Source organism: Podarcis gaigeae, assembly GCF_964106915.1.
Source record: "Podarcis gaigeae genome assembly, chromosome: 16".
Taxonomy (NCBI): Eukaryota; Metazoa; Chordata; class Lepidosauria; order Squamata; family Lacertidae; genus Podarcis; species Podarcis gaigeae.
The window spans coordinates 124,744-139,958 of NC_139693.1; the positions used below are offsets into that span (position 1 = coordinate 124,744).

At 56.1% G+C, this 15,215-nt stretch overlaps 1 protein-coding gene across 2 annotated transcripts; it reads left to right on the forward strand.

Annotated features, from left to right (window-relative positions):
* The first annotated feature begins 715 nt into the window (after positions 1-715).
* NES (nestin) lies at positions 716-14,881 on the forward strand. 2 transcript variants are annotated; one of them, XM_083715481.1, is made up of 4 exons: positions 716-895; positions 6,950-7,074; positions 9,361-9,434; positions 9,636-14,881. In XM_083715481.1, the coding sequence occupies exons 1-4, from the start codon at positions 875-877 to the stop codon at positions 13,775-13,777; spliced, it is 4,362 nt and encodes a 1,453-aa protein (XP_083571607.1). In that variant the 5' UTR covers positions 716-874; the 3' UTR covers positions 13,778-14,881. The 2 variants fall into 2 exon arrangements, with proteins under 2 accessions (XP_083571607.1, XP_083571606.1); XM_083715480.1 differs by lacking the exon at positions 716-895 and adding an exon at positions 3,922-5,137.
* The last annotated feature ends 334 nt before the right edge of the window (positions 14,882-15,215 follow it).

Consider the following 15,215-nt stretch of genomic DNA (forward strand, 5'->3'; position numbering starts at 1 on the left):
AGGAAGAAAACGGAAAAGGAAAAACCAGGGCAGTTAAAAATTAGAATTCACTAGTGTGCAGTGCTTGGTTCAATCCCTGAGAGCCCAGGGTTCAAATTCCCACTAGGCCACAAAGCTCCCTGGGTGACCTTGGGCATGGTCTCAGGCTCTTGGCCTAGCCTACCTCACAGGGTTGTGAAGATAATTTGCGGGGGGGGGGGGGGAGCACCTCCTTGAGTTCCCTAGAGGAAAGGTGGAATATTACATGGAAATAAGTAATAAAATACACAAACGGGGGAGCACAAATATGTTTTGTGAAAGATACCCAGAGGTGGTGAGTGTGGGTGCACACCCAAGCAGAGAGAGAAGGTGGCTCCATAAGACAGTTCAGCCTCCACACTAAAATCAAAGCGCAAGAACATTCAAACTGCTGGAACCGACAATCCACAAGGAGCACATGGAGAACCTCCAGCCAGCCAACACCTGGGCGGACAGGTGAGTTTTAAGGAGGCACCAGAAACTGGACCACAGCTGAGGCCCCCTTTTCCTGCAAGGTTGGGGGTATTTGGGGGAACTCTAAGGGGAGCCTAGATCCAGCTGTCTCCCCCAACGTGGCAAGTGGGGCCACAGACCAGGGAAAGAGAGTTTCCACCGGGGCCCAGAGTCGGCAGGGGAAGACCTTGGTCAGGCTCTGACCTCACAATCGACTGCAGAATCGGGAATGTCTGTTTCCCAGGAGACCAGGTGAGCCGTTTGCCAGGATCCTCAGATCAGTTGGAAGCACAGACAACAGTCTCCTTCAGATCAGTTGACATTGCAGACATCTGCTTGCTTTTTTTTACAGACCATTTAAATTCTGATTTATACAGAAAAGAAACAGTGTTGAAGATGTAATATGTCTGCATATCCTTTGCAGGTAGGTGGGGGAAATAGTTCTGCTTTGTTTTTAAATAAATTGGTTAGTAAGTTTTATGTTCAATAAACATACTGGGTTTTCCACTCTTGTTTAGTGGAAACTCTGAAAAGTTGTCCTGGTTATTCTCTGGGGAGGAACCTCCGAAACCACCTTAGGCTGAGTTAGACTGCTGGTCCATCTCTCTCCATATTGCCTGCACTGACTGGCAGCAGCTCTCCAGGGTAAGGAGACTCACTCCCAGCCCTTCCTGGAGATGCTGCCGGTGGGAGCTTCTGCATGCTAAGGAGCTGCTCTGCCTCCTGACCCCACAGCATCCCCAAAGTGTCACAACAGTGTGATGCAAATCTTGACCATTAAAAGCCTTAAATTGGGGCCCAAGCTGAAGAGCTACAGCACAGTCTGCATCTAGGGGCCCAGTTTACCCTACTCCTGAGTAATGGGTCTATCCATGAGGAATCAATCCCTGAAATGGTTCCATTGTTAAGGATAATTGTTTAATTTCCTGAAATGGGAATGTTTGCTTAGGTGGATTTGCTGTGTATTTTTTAACATGGGGTTTTGCCTTTGGCCATAGCTCTCTCTCGTGATTGGCTAACTGTAAGTCACATGGGAAAGGCATTCCATTCTGTTGTGACTGTTATTCCAGCAACTGTCATTTTTTTAATGCTTTTTCTGTTCTCTCTGTGTGTGAGGGAGAATGGCTGCTAGAGAGAGGTTTCTTCATGCTGCTGAGTGCCTGTCAGGGTGATCTGCCTGAAGCCAAGCAGACAGGAAGATCCCGAAATGTTAACAGGGAGAATCCTGTGCAGGATCTCTCTATAAGAAACAAAGTGAATACTGCTGAGGTGAAAGTGAAAACCTTTATAAGAAGCTGTAAAGCCTGCATGAGGTAAAACTTGGGTGCAAGTCTCAAGACAGTTTTGCTTGTAAGTCTAAGACTTCAATCTACAATTCAACTGAGAACATACCCACGTTTGAATAAGCACAAGATTGTAAATATATTCTTCTCAGTTAATTGTTTTTGAAAGCAAAGTTCTCTTGAATATAAAGAGTCTGGACATGGTATAGTCTTTACTAAGAAGCTATAAATCACCAACAGAGAGTTATTTAGCTTCCTAGCTGCCACTTTGCATATCATTAAATTTTATTTTATTTTTCCACATAACACCCACCACCTGCAGGGTCTCCCTCTTGGACCTTCCTGGGGGCACCCACTGAAGTTCTTCCATTGCTGCCGGCACATCTGTGATACCTGAGTGTCCCCACCTGGAAAGCCCCCCGTGGCAGAAGGACATTCCCCCCTGACGGAACGGGTGCTGGCCAGAGGCCCCTTCAAACTAATCGCCTTTTTGCTGACTTGGAGGGAAAGGCCACAGACACGGATTCAGTCATGGAGGTCCTGAAATGGGGGGGGGGGGGCAGCAGCAGCAGATTTCCTCAAAAACATAACTGTGCCTTGCAGACAGAAGGGCACCAGCACCCCCAGGGTTTAGAAAGGGTGCTAGTCCTCATGAGCCCCAGGCAGGGGAGGCTGCACAGGATTTCCTGAAGCCCTGGAGTCAGTCAGGGTGGGCAGAACAGGCAGGGCAAGGCGGCAGTCCTGGGCTGTTCTGCATGGGGTGGACTCCTTCCCCCTGGAAACCCCCAGGAAGGCGGATTTATGAGCAGCTGCTGTTGGCGCACTGTCCACTAGGGGGCGCCATTGCCTATGGTTTGGGGAGCAGGTCCCAAGAACGCGCTTCATTTATGGGCTTCATGGTGGGAGAACTCGTCCCAATTTATTTACTCACCTTTTACCGGGGAAAGTGGGCGGCGGGACAGGATGCCCACCCCTGTTTGCAACCCGCCCCTCTTTTCCCTCTGATCCGCCTGCAGTTGCCCCTGCTGCGCAAAAGCTGCCTGGACCAGGACAGCTGTGGACGCTCCTCGTGGGCCTCGGGGTTTGGTTTCCAGGGACGGATTTTCCCTCCAAGTTCGGCTGACGGGGAGGCTCCACCACTCCGCAGCGTAGAGTCCAACTATGGAACTCGAGGCCAGAACGTTTCATGACAGCATCAAAGCGGGATCACGCAGAGGGCGGGGTTGGGCTGCCATACGTCCGGAATTTCCCGGGCACACTGGTTCGTCCGTCTGAAATAGCATATACCAACCCATGTCTGAAAGTTGGGATTTTGTTTTTTGAGAATTTCGAAAAAATAGTTTTAAAACAATTTTCACTCGTTGAAATATGGCAGCCCCAAGTGGCCACGCATTGTGACGGCTGAGCACAAGCTCCACGTTCAGGAGCAGTCTATCTTTGCACCCCATCTTTGCACCTCGACACTATGCAGTGAAAGCGCATCCCCTTCCCCCAAAAAAATTAATTCTGGGAACTATAGGATTTTTAAAAAGGGGCTGGGTTGGGAACTAGCTTTCCGCACCGTTCCCAGGATTCTCTGTAGGAAGCCAAGGGCTTTGAATTTAGATAGGAACCTGTATTCTCCTCTCCAAATTTAGTCCCGTTTTCGTCACGTGGTGAATGAATGGAGAGGCGGCAGAGCGGGGAAGGAACTGAGGCGCAGATTCAGAAATTCATAGCGGGGTGGGGCGGGCAGAATAAGGGGGGCACGTCGCAGAAAGTGAAGGGGAACAAATGGTCCGCCAGGGGGACAAAAGCTGCCCCCCCCGGTTGAGGGCTGCCGTTCACTGGAGGTATTGGCTGGACTCGTAAGATTCCTGCGTTGAGCTGGGAGAGGTTGAGTGGATGACCTCTTCGGTGCCCCCTCCCAGCTCAATGATCCAACGAACAGCGCATTGGATCGACACACGCACAAACCGCCCCGCGTACCGGGCGCTGGCAGTTGTCAGAGGCTCGCAGTTTCCTCTCCTCTCCAGATTTCTTGGCCACCCCCTGCCATCTGAAGCAGGAGGAGGCAGGAAGGGCTCTTCCCTTCTCTTGGCCTTAGAATCTTAGGATTAGAAGGGACCCCAAGGGTCATCCAGTCCAACCCCGAGCTGACTCCAGCCTCTGCTTAAAAGCTGCAGAGGAATGTGGGAGCCCCATCTCGTGTAGAACTGCTCTTACGGTACTATCGGAAAGGTCTTCCTAATGTCGGGATCTCCTTCCTTGCCACTGGAATCGGGGTCCTGCCCTCTGGAGCAGCAGAAAACCAGCTGGCTCCGTCTCCCCTGGGGCAGCCCCTCTGGCATTTGCGGCTGGGCTCCGCGCTGCTCCTTCGTCCGCCTTCCCTCGAGTGAGGGGGGGGGAGGGATTAAGGCCAGCCCCCTCCCCTCGGAGCCCTCCTCCTCCTCCCGGCCAGTATGAATAGCGGTGCTGTTGCGCCGGGGCGCTCGTTCGCTGCCCAGCACCGTCCGCCTAGCTCCGGGACTCCGCCTGCTTCTCGGTCTCGTCTCGGTCTCGCTGCCGTCCAGCTTGGCTCCCCGGCGGCCATGGAGGCGTTCGTGGGCTCTCGCGCCTTGGGCGAGGAGTCCCTGCAGATGTGGGACCTCAACAAGCGGCTGGAGGCTTACCTGTCGCGCGTGAAGCACCTGGAGGAGGAGAACGAGGGGCTGCGCGCCGAGGTGCAGGGCTTGCGCCTGAGCCCCGTCGAGGGCTCGTGGCGGGCGCGCTACGAGGGCGAGGTGGCGGCGCTGAGGGCCACCCTGGAGCAGGCTTTCCGCGACAAGGCGTCGGCCGAGCTGGCCCGGGACGCGCTGCGCGACGAGGTGCAGCAGGCGACGGGCCGGTGCCAGCGGGAGCGGGCGGCCCGCGACGAGGCCAAGAGGATGCTGTCGCGGAGCAGGAAGGAGCTGGAGGAGGAGCGCCGGGCGCAGCTGTGGCTCCGCGAGAAGGCGGCGCAGCTGGAGCAGGAGGTGCGGGCGCTGGACGAGGCGCACCGGGACGAGAAGGCGGCGCTGGGCCAGGAGGCGGCCGGCGTGGGGAGCCTGCAGAGCGGCCGGCGCGGCGCCCCGACGGCCGAGGGCTGCTTCCAGCCCGCCGAGGTGGAGGACTACGCGCAGCGCCTCTCCAGCATCTGGAAGGGGGCCGCCGAGACCTACAAGGCGGAGGTCTGGCAGCTGGAGGCCGCCCTGGGCGAGGCCAAGGAGAAGCTCTGGAGAGCCACCGAGGGCAACCGGCAGGGCCAGCTGCGCCTCCAGCAGCTGGAGAAGGAGCTGGCCGGCCTGAAGATCCGCAAGGAGGTTCTGGAAGAGAGCCTGGCGCAGCAGTGGCAGCAGCAGCACGGCGAGGCCGGCCAGCTCCAGGTGGGTCAGCGGGAGGGCGGGGCGGGGCGGCTCTCCAGTGCACTGCAGCCAGTTGGGCTACATGGCCCCTGGGGGTCCCTTCCGACCCCACGGTTCCAGGGGCAGCTGGTGCGAGTTGGGGGCTGGGGGCAGAGACCCCCTCTGCTTGGAAAGGCACCCGAGGAACGGCAGCAGCAGCAGCAGCAGCAGCAGCAGCGAGAGAACGGCCAGGCGGCTCCTCTGGCGTCCAAGTGACCCGCCCACTAGGGAACAGAGTGGAGATGTTGGGTAGATGGGGCGGCCCGTGGGTTTTATCTGCCCGTGAGTTAAAGAGAGTTGAAGCCAAGCCTGGGCACTGAGGGAAGGGGATTCATAGAGCAATAGAGTTAGGCCCTCAAGTGTCGTCAGGCCCACCCGCTGCAATGCAGGAATCCCCAAGAGGGGGCCATCTCAGCCCTGCTGAAAAACATCCAGCACAGGAGAGCCTGTCATCTTCCAAGGGGGTCTGTTGCACATGCAGAACATTGCGCCTGGGCCCGTCTGGGTGGGGGTCTCCATGCCATGCAGGAAGAGGGGGGCTCCCAAGAGTCTGTGTCGGTGCCAGGGGGTGGGAGGGGCAAAGCTTTGGCTTTTCCCAGGACAAGAAAACTCCCATTTTATCTTGGACCCTTTTACACATGTCTGTCCCTGGCCGCCTCTCTTTCCTAGTTGCATCAGCTTTCTAGACTGCTGCTGCTTCTTTTCAAAATAGTCTCATTTGTGCTGGACTTCTGGTCTGCCCTAGGGTGGGTTTCACTCCTACTCCAGTTTGTGTGCTGTTCGCGGGGAGGGTCCCTGCCTAAATGGTCCCTCTCCTCACCTGTGGTGAAGTTTTAGGGCGCCCTCACTGCTCCTCTGTGGCATGAGAGACTACAAGGTCCAGCTGGCCAAAGGGGGTCTGCCTCCTCCAGCCTCCCGTCTTCAGAGTGGCTGCTTGGCTGCCCCTCATTCCTGAACTGATCTGAATGGCCCTTTGCAGCACTCCTGACTCCACCATTCTGTGATTTGTGCCTCTTTTGTGGTCTGTGTGCTGCTGTGAGCTTGGACTCCAGTTGTGGAATTGGGGGGAGATTTGGGGCAAGGAGGGGTGTGGGGACAGGAGGGCAGGGAGGTTGTGGTTCAGAAGCAGGATTGGGATTTGTGCAAATTCTTGCTCACTTGGAAGAGAGAGGTGGTTTTGGAGACAGCCAGGAAGTGGAAGTGGGATTTCTGGTCCTCAGATATTGCTGGTCTCCAGGTCCCTTCAGCCTTGACAATGGGTCATGCTGGGGGGAGAGGAAGCTTCAGCTGACCACATTGCGGGGGGGCTAAAGGTCCCCCATGGAAGCTCTTTGGGGAAGCCTTTCTCCATTCCCCCTTCAGCAGGCTCAAGTGATGCTGTGCTGCAAGGCACCGTGTCAGCTTGTCACAAGGAGACCCTGGAAGGATCATAGAATCCTAGAATTGTCGGGTTGGAAGGGACCTCAGGGGTCATTTAGGTCCTCCCCCCCCCCCCCCGCTGATGTGCCCTGGCAAAGGGTGTCTCCTGAGCCAAAACACCCAGAGGAAACTCTCCCTGATGTCATGCCCATCATCCTAGTGGGCACCATGAGATTATCTGTGCTTCCTGCATTGCAGGGGGGGGGGAGTTGGACCCTTGGGGCTCTATGGGAGGTGGAGGTTCCTCTGGCAATTCCCAGGCCAAGGCCAGGAGCTGTGTCCTCCCCTCCGGTCCGCCTGCCATGGTGGCCCTTCCGTGAGCTGAGGGAGCCCCCTTGGCTGACAGACGCCTCTGTCTCTCCTCTGCCTCAACAGCTGGCCATCGAGTCCCTGGAGGAGGAGAAGCAGTCCCTGCGGGTCCAGATCGCCCAGGTCCTGGAGGAGCGCCAGCAGCTGATGCACCTCAAGATGTCCCTCAGCCTGGAAGTGGCCACCTACCGGTGAGAGAGCTCATTGCCCCAGGGGCTACTCTGGGGAAGGGTGGGGCCCCGTGATGCCTGGGAGGTGCGGCAGAGGAGCAGCCTGGCCCTCTGGCCTCTTCCTGCCCTGGCTTTGCTCCTTGAGTGAACTTCAAGAGCCCTGTAGCTGGATCCGGCCAAAGATGGACCATCTTGTCCAGCCTCCTGTCCTCATAGGGGCCAAATGCCCCAAAGAGCTTGGGAAGTTAGACTGTCTCTGGAGCTGGAGGTTCCATAAGGACCCCTGAAGATCCTGGCTGCTGGGTCAGGCCAAAGGGAGCCCGTCTAGTCCAGCCTTCTGTCCTCGCAGTGGACAAGCAGATGGCTTTTTGGGGAAACCCACAAGTAGGATCCAAGCACAAGAGCAGCCCTCTCCCCTCCTGTGGCTTCCAGCAACTGGCATTTAGATGCATTGCTGCCTCTTCACTACGGAGGCAGAGCAGAGCCAGCACGGCTGGTAGCCATTGAGAGCCTTCTTTTCCTCCTCAAATTTGCCTGACCCACTTTCGAACTGCTAGGTTGGCAGGAGCAGGGACCGAGCATCAGGAGCTCACCCTGTGGTGGGGATTCGAACTGCTGACCTTCTGATCGGCAAGTCCTAGGCTCAGTGGTTTAACACACAGCGCCACCCCCGACTTACCCCTGCTAAAAAAGAAATACAGCTCTTTTTTAAAAAAAGAAAAAGAAGGGAGCAGCAGCAACTCTCCCCTCCACCTTTCCAGAGACCCTTCCCCATTTTGATTGATTTAATTGATTTCTACAGCTCTGTGATTCTGTGGTTTATTTCTACACCACTTTCCATTCAAGCGAATCCCAAAGTAGCTGATAAACAACAGTAACTTAACAGGACGTCACAAGTACAACATAAATAACAAATAATCATTAAATGAATTTTGATCTATAAAACTGCACTAAAACGCCAGCAACTCAAATAACAACAACAAAGGCAAGATTCCCACTTACAACATAAGTCACATTATATGATTAACAAATAACCAATAAGGCATTTATGATCCAAAAAGCGATATTAACGAAACAGCAACTAAGAAATACCCCCTTTCTTCACCACTTTTCCTGTATAGGCAGAAGCAGACTCTTCCAGGCATCCCCTCTAACTCTCCCCCGTTGGGTGAGGCGTCTGGGCTTTGGCACCCTGCTTTCCAGGCTGTGTTCTGGGTGCCCCCCAAGGGGAAGGAAGAGGGACCCCACAGCCCCTTCTCTCCATTCCTGGGGCCTGTTTTCTCTTCTCCCTCTACTCCCAGAGACCCCTCCTCCTCCTGGCTGGGAACTGGGCTCTGCTTCACAAGCCCCCCTCCCCGCATGGCTCCTCCAGGACAAAAGTGGGCTGGCCGCTGAGGGGGTTCAGCACTGCCATTAGCATGAGAAAGGGGGGCCCTGTCTGGGAGGAGGAGGAGGCGGCAGAGGCTGCCCATGACATCACCCCAATGGGCCCCAAATGCAGCTGCAAAGGCTGTCAGAGCAAGGTTCCGCACCCCTCTGTGTGGCTGTGAGGTGGGGGCTTTGCAGGCTCCACGCCTCCACACGCACTGCAGCAGTTGGTGGCCTGTTTTGCTGGAAGATTCCCCACCCTGTATAAACTGTGGAACTCCCTTCCGCAAGAGGCTGGGGTGGCCGTCAGCTTGGGTCCCTTTAAAAGTGGGTTGGACAAGTTCATGGAGATGGAAGAGGAGGAGGAGGAGGAGAGGGCTCTTGACGACCGCCAGCCTTGAGGTCCAAGCTCTGTCTCCACAGCTGGAGGCAAAAACGCTTCCGAATCCCAGTTGCTGGAAATGGCCGGAGAGGAGAAAATTCTCTTGCGCTGGGATGCTGCTGGCGGGTTTCCCATGGAGGCATCTGCTTGACCAGGAGGCTGGGCTGGCTGGGCCAGGGGCCGGATCCAGCAGGCTCTTCCGAGGCTCTGATGGCCTTCCTCTGCCCCCTCTAAAATGGGTTCTGTGCGAGAACAAATCTTGAAGGATTCGGTTCAATGGAGGGGGAGAGGTGGCCTGGCTCTGTGGTGAGAAAGGCCCCATTTGCAGGCCAAAGGTCCTACGGCCAAAGGTTCAGCGCACCATGGGACCATCTCCCGACAGGGCTGGGCGAGGCTCCCCTGCAGAGCGGCTGCTGCCCGCCAGGGCCAAGGGAAGTCAGCTAGATGGGCCTGGGATATTAAAGAAGCTTGCAGAGCCCCCATGGCAGGCAAGTGCCCTGTCTTCTCCCAAGAGACCCCCACAAACCAACCAGCCCCTCTCCCACGTTTTTTTCCAGGACCCTCCTGGAGGCTGAGAGTACCAGGCTGCAGATCCCGGGTGACGACTTCAAACTGACCAGTGGCATCAGAGGTATGTATAAGCAGGGCAGAGAGAGAGAGAGAAAGATGGAGGGAGAATGAATGATCGGAATGGCAGTAATCCCATGGGAGAAAAGAGGCTTATTAGGACTGTAGAGCTGGAAGGGAACCCCAAGGGCCATCTAGTCCAACCCCACTGGAATGCAGGGATCACAAGCTAAAGAAATGTTTTGCGTCTCTGTTCTCTCTACAGATGGGAAGCTGGAGTTGAGCAACGGCCTGTCCCTGGACAGAGGCCACCTGGGCCCCCGAGACCCCTGGCTGAGCCCAGCCACCTTCCCAAAGGCCAGCGCAAAGCCCCGGTTGCCCAGGGGCCAGAATGAGTCCTCAGTGGGCAGCTTCACTTCCTCTGCGCCCCCCAAGAGCAGGAGCCCCTTGGCCAGGGATTTCCAGAAGGCCAGCACCATCCTCCCGGACTCCTCCGCCATAAGTTTTGAGGACCCCTTGCCAGCCAAAGACGTCCTGGCTCCCGTCAACTTGCCCGCTTTTGAGCAGACTGAGGTCTGGACGGCCACCCAAATCACAGCTGTCTCCCAGTCGCTCTTGCACGAGTCCCTTCCGTCTTTCGACGCTGCGACTCCTGACGCCTTGGAAGAATCCAGCTCGGGCACCGAGCAGAGACTCCAGGCGGACAGAGACAAGAGGGGTGGCAGAGAGATTGGAGCAGGAGAGAAGGAAGGACTTTGTGAGGAGGAGGAGGAGGAGGAGGAGGAAGAGGAGGAGGAGGAAGAGCAAGAAGAGGAGTGTCTCAGCAATGAGCCAGCAGGGGAGGCCACAACCCAGAACGGTCCTTACCCTGACCGGCTGGTTACAGAAGCATTGGAAATAGCACTCAAAGTAGTCAACGCGGCAGATGACCAGCCAGAGACCAGCTTCCTTGAGGGCTCCGACTCCCCAAATGGCCTCCCTCTGGATGGCTCGCCCCCCACAGAAGATGTAGGCAGAGCAGACCCTCCTCCCAGTACGGAGAAAGTGCTGAAAGGGCACGCAGGGGACACTTTGCCAGGGGAGGACCTTATGAGGGGCACCCAAGGCTCTGAAGATCCCCCAGAGGTGAACGGCAGCCCCGGTGAGGCCTGCGCAGAGCAGCATGAAGGAGAGACTCAGGGGGCTCTGGCAACAGACCCCCCAACTCCACAAGAAATGGGGTTGCTGGAGGTAGAAGGGGAGGCCAGGGAAACTGCAGACGGCGTCCCGGTCACCGGGAGGATCGAGGCCTACCAGGAAGTGGTGCCTCTGGGAGAGGAAGGCGAGGAGCCCCCGCTGTCATGTAGCACAGAGCAGGGCGGGCACGGCAACGAGGAGGTGCCCGAGTGCCCAGAAGGGGCAGGTGCCCTGGGCAAAGATGTGGCTGTGGCGGTGAGGGAGGGGAAGGAGAGCTGGGACCCTGGCGCCAGCAGCCCCCCAGAGGAGCAGGCAGGTGCCACGGGAGGGTACCTGGAGGAAGCGGAAGACCTGGAGGTGGTGAGCACAGAAGCCCTGCACCTGTCGGAGGATGAGGAAAGGAGGGAGCTGTGGAGCCCCTCCAAGGAGAACGAGGAGGACCTGCAGGTGCTGGATGGGGAGCTCCTGCAGGCAGAAGAGTTTGTTGCTTGTGAGAACGTGGCACCACTGAGCCACGTGGCGGCAGAGAGTTGCTCAGAGCAACCCTTTGTTCAGCTGGAGCAGGCACAGCTCCAGGCACCAGGAGCCCCTCTGGAAGAGATGGATTTGGCCCTGCGGGAGGGAGAGGTGGGAGAGGCATCCCAGGAACCTGATGCCTTTCCTGCAGAGGAGACCCCCTTGGCAGAAGAAAACTCAGCAAGGGAGGAAGGAGAGAGCTTGGAAGGGGAGCCCAGAATGGTGGAAAGTGCAAGGGATGCTGAGGGGGGCAAAGAGAGGGGGGAGGAAGAGGAGGACATCCCCAGGCCCCTGAGAGAGGATGGGTTGGGGAATGAAGATGCCATGGAGAAACAGGGATTCTCAGACACAGAGCCTGTCTGCTCCCAAGAGATGGAGGTTGCCTTGCGAGGCGAGGATGTCCTGGGGCAAGGAGAGATCTCCAAGGCAGAGGAGCAGGATGTGGCAGGAGATGCTTTGGAGGAGGAGCAGCAACTGGCAGAGAAGGAGGAGGGAGCAGGAGAAGGAGGAGAAGAGATCCCAGCGGCTGCTCTTGACACTGACAGAGACATCCAGGAGGGAAGCTTGGTGGTGGGCCCAGAAGCCTCCAAGGCTGAAAGGGAAGAGGAGGAGGAGGCAGGCATTCTAGAGATGGAAGAAATAGCAGCCCCCTTAGAGACAAAGGACCTGCCATGGTGCCCGGAAGCTGAACAGGATGAGGCCGATGCACAGGCAGAGGAAGAAGAGCAAGCAGTGGCCAGAGTAGAAGAGGTTCTCCAAAGTCAGCTGGCCACCCACCTGGGCGAAAGCCTGGCCCCCCCTGCTGACAAAGAGGTGGAGGTTCCCCCAGAAGTGCAGGGCAGCCCCACTGACGGGTTTGGGGGCAAGGACCAGGCCGGCACTAGCTACGGCCAGTCGCAAAGTGAGTCTTTGGGATCTGAGGACTCCCTTGAATCTTGGGACAGCTCCCCAAATGCCAGCCGTGAGACCGAGGGGGTTGAGAAGGGCCTGGAAAGTGGCAAGGCGATTATGCTGGAGGAGACTCTGCCGGATCACACCCCCTTGCATCTGTATGAGGGGCAGATGTTGGCTGCCTCTGGGGAGCCCCAACAAACGCCTCCAGAGAGCCAAGAGGCTGCAGAACTGCCTCTTGTGACCCAAGATGGATCCGCATCTTTAGAGGAGGTGCAACATCCTCCAGTAGAGGAGGAGAGTTTGCACAGCCCCCCAACAGAGGAGAACATCAACAAACAAGAAGGTACAGAAGAGGAAGGGGGATGTGCCATAGAAGCTGCTCCCATCCCAGGCACAGACGATCCCAAAGTATCAGAAAAACCTACGACAGATGCTCTGGAACTCATTGGAAGTGATGGAAACCTATTTGAAGAAGACGCCAAAGGGCTCAGAGGGGAGGAGGATGCAAAGGACTCTGCACAGTTGGATGCAGAATCTGAGAAAGAGTTGGCTGGTGGGGAAGTCCCCCAGAAAGGAGGCGAGGAAGAAGAAGAAGCCCAGTTTGTAGAACAGTTCTATGAGGGAGAACTTGGCCAGGATTTTGCATGGGGACCAGAGGAGGACAGCACTTTCCAAGGAGAACGGCTGGATCCCAGCAACGTGGAGGAAAATGCCTTTGTGGAAGGGGACGCTCCTTTGGAGCTGAGTGACCAGGGGGACACAGAGGCTGAAGGTGGCCACAAGGTTTCTCCCCTGACCAGCGTGGCTGACTTGGGTGAAATTGTGCTAGAGGGGGAAGAAGGGTCTTTGGATGTGCAGGGAGGAGACCTCACGGGACCAGAGGCTCCAGCATGCGGGAAGGATGAAGATTTGCCCTGTGCCCAGGAGACAACGGACCTTGAAATCCGCAGAAGAGAAGACCAGGTCCCACAGGAAGATGTGGCTGAGGGGGACCCACGTGGCGAGGATCTCCCAGGTGAGACAGTTGCGAGCATCTCAAGAGAGAGCATGAAAGATGCTGACATCCTGGAGATCGTGGAACAAGCTCTGGAGTTCAACCAGGAGCTGATCAAGGCAGCTGAGCCGTGTGTTGAGGCCGAACCAACAGTGACAGGAGGGGAGGAAGGTCCATCCCTGGAGAATGATGTAGAGGAGAGCCGGGCTGCACCAACTGCCTTGCCCGATGTCAGGGACTCCCAGGTCCCCACAGAGGCCCCAGAAATCTCCTTCCCCGATGCCAAAGACCCAGCAGGATCAGATCCTCTGTGGGCTGACAGCAATGCTAATGGGCTGCAGCAAGACCCCGGCGTTGCCGATTTCACAGAGGAGATCCTGAATGGGATTGGGGTCCTCCAGCCTGGTGAGACAGAGTGCAATGGGGGCATCTCTGAGGAAGAACCAATGAAGAAAGTTACCACAACCCAGCAGTTCCTCAGGGAGGAGCTGGACGAGCCCTCCATGGTGGAGGTGACAGCAGACCAGAGATTGCCTCAAGTGCCGTCCCATGAAGAGACACCAAGGATCGAAGATGTGGAGCCGGAAGTTCATGAGAAGGTTCTGCTGGGACATGGCAAAGGCCTGGAGGCCACAGATCCCAATGAGAACCTCTTTGTTGACATCTTGCAGGCTGCCTGTGTCAAAGGGGGGAAGGGCGCTGATCTAGGGGCTGTCTCCGTCCCACCACACTTTGGGGATGAAGTTCTCCACCTGGAGTCCAACCAGCACCTGAACGTCCGGACGGAAGAGGAGGAGCAGCAGAGATGGTCTTCAGAAGACAACTGAAACCCTGCCTCTGTCCTTCCCAGCAGCTGACTCCTGCCAGAGGCAAAGCAAGATCTCTAGGGGACCAGGAGATCACTCTCTTCCCATGCCCCACAACCTCCACAACCTTTTTAAATTTTGCTTTTCTAGATTCCATACTACCATTTTTCATTTAAAAAATAAAAATAGGCTGTCAAATTGACAATCAAAAGTTTTGATTAGATAGAACTCTTCTTTTTTTTAAAAAAAAAAACCCTCCTTTGAGACTTTATGGTAGCGATTTGTTAAAAATCTCCTGTTTGTTGGAGTGAGCATTCGAGTCCAGTGCCTTATAGGGTGGCAGAATATAGGGCCAGAGTTTTAATCACGATAGGCCTCCCCTTCCCCTTAAAGTGGGCCCAGTTGTTTGGGAGAGGGGGCAGTCCGAAGCCTTGTGACACCTGTGGGGCTGGCTGCTACTGTGGGGGAAGCGGCTGGATCTAACACCTCAGTGCCAACACTCGAGCCCTTTCGACCTTCGCGCCTTCAATCCTCGAACCGTCAGCCTCCCCCAAGTTACGTTGCAAAAAAACAAACCCCCAATGCAGTTTGGCACATCCCCTTTTCAGGATTTTGTGGCTGGCACAGCAATTCTTAAGCTCCTCGGCCCACAGATCAAGGTATCGCTGAGCTGGGTCCCACCTTCCTCGCTGTCTGACCGCCTCCTGCTTCTTTGGGGCCTGATAGTTTATGGAGATTGAAAAGTGGGATTTAAGCTGCAAAAATGTTGGTTTCTGTGCAAGTCAGGCCAATGTCTCCCATGCGCAAATTTGAAGGGAGTGTGCGTCTTCAGGGGCTGCTTTGAAGTTCACCCTAGAAACAAGCCAGCAAGAGGAGTGTTTGCAGAAGGACTGGGGAAAGGCCACCCAAGGGCAGGCAGCAGATCCTGGGGTGTGGAGGGGCTGGTGGTTTGGTGTGGACCCTGTTAGTTGCAGAGAGAGATGCAGCTGCTCCCTGGCCTTCAGGTGCAGGACTTAAGAATTCTGCTGCTTTGTTGCCTTCAGATATGGAGCCAGCAAGACGGACCCCGGCTTCTTCCGACTGAGCCTCCTTGATAAGCTAATAAAAGCAATTTGTTTCCCACCACTTGCAAACTCACAGCGTCTTGTTTTTAAAACTGGACTTTTACACAGAATGTGTGATTTACAAAGCATTATATTTTGATGTGACTTTCTCTTTGGGTGGGTGGGTGTGGGAGGGAGAGAGACAGAGAACACAGGGCACGTGGGCTTGTCAAAGAAAATAGGCTGGTGATCTCAAAGGGGTCTTTGAATGCAAGTCTTCATTTCCAAATTGGAGGGCTGTGGTTCTCCAGGGGTTGCTGGACGACCCTTGTCCCCACCCCTTTCCATCGACCGTGCTGGCTGCTGGGGCTGGTAGGATACGGAGGCCAACATCTGGAGGGGCACAGATGTCATAG

Bases quoted from the DNA above. Each gene is read 5' to 3' on its own strand.
- NES (XM_083715480.1), top strand. From the start codon at position 4,196: ATGAATAGCGGTGCTGTTGCGCCGGGGCGCTCGTTCGCTGCCCAGCAC. The intron at 5,138-6,949 runs GTGGGTCAGCGG...CTGCCTCAACAG, and splicing joins GCGAGGCCGGCCAGCTCCAG to CTGGCCATCGAGTCCCTGGA. The intron at 7,075-9,360 runs GTGAGAGAGCTC...GTTTTTTTCCAG, and splicing joins CTGGAAGTGGCCACCTACCG to GACCCTCCTGGAGGCTGAGA.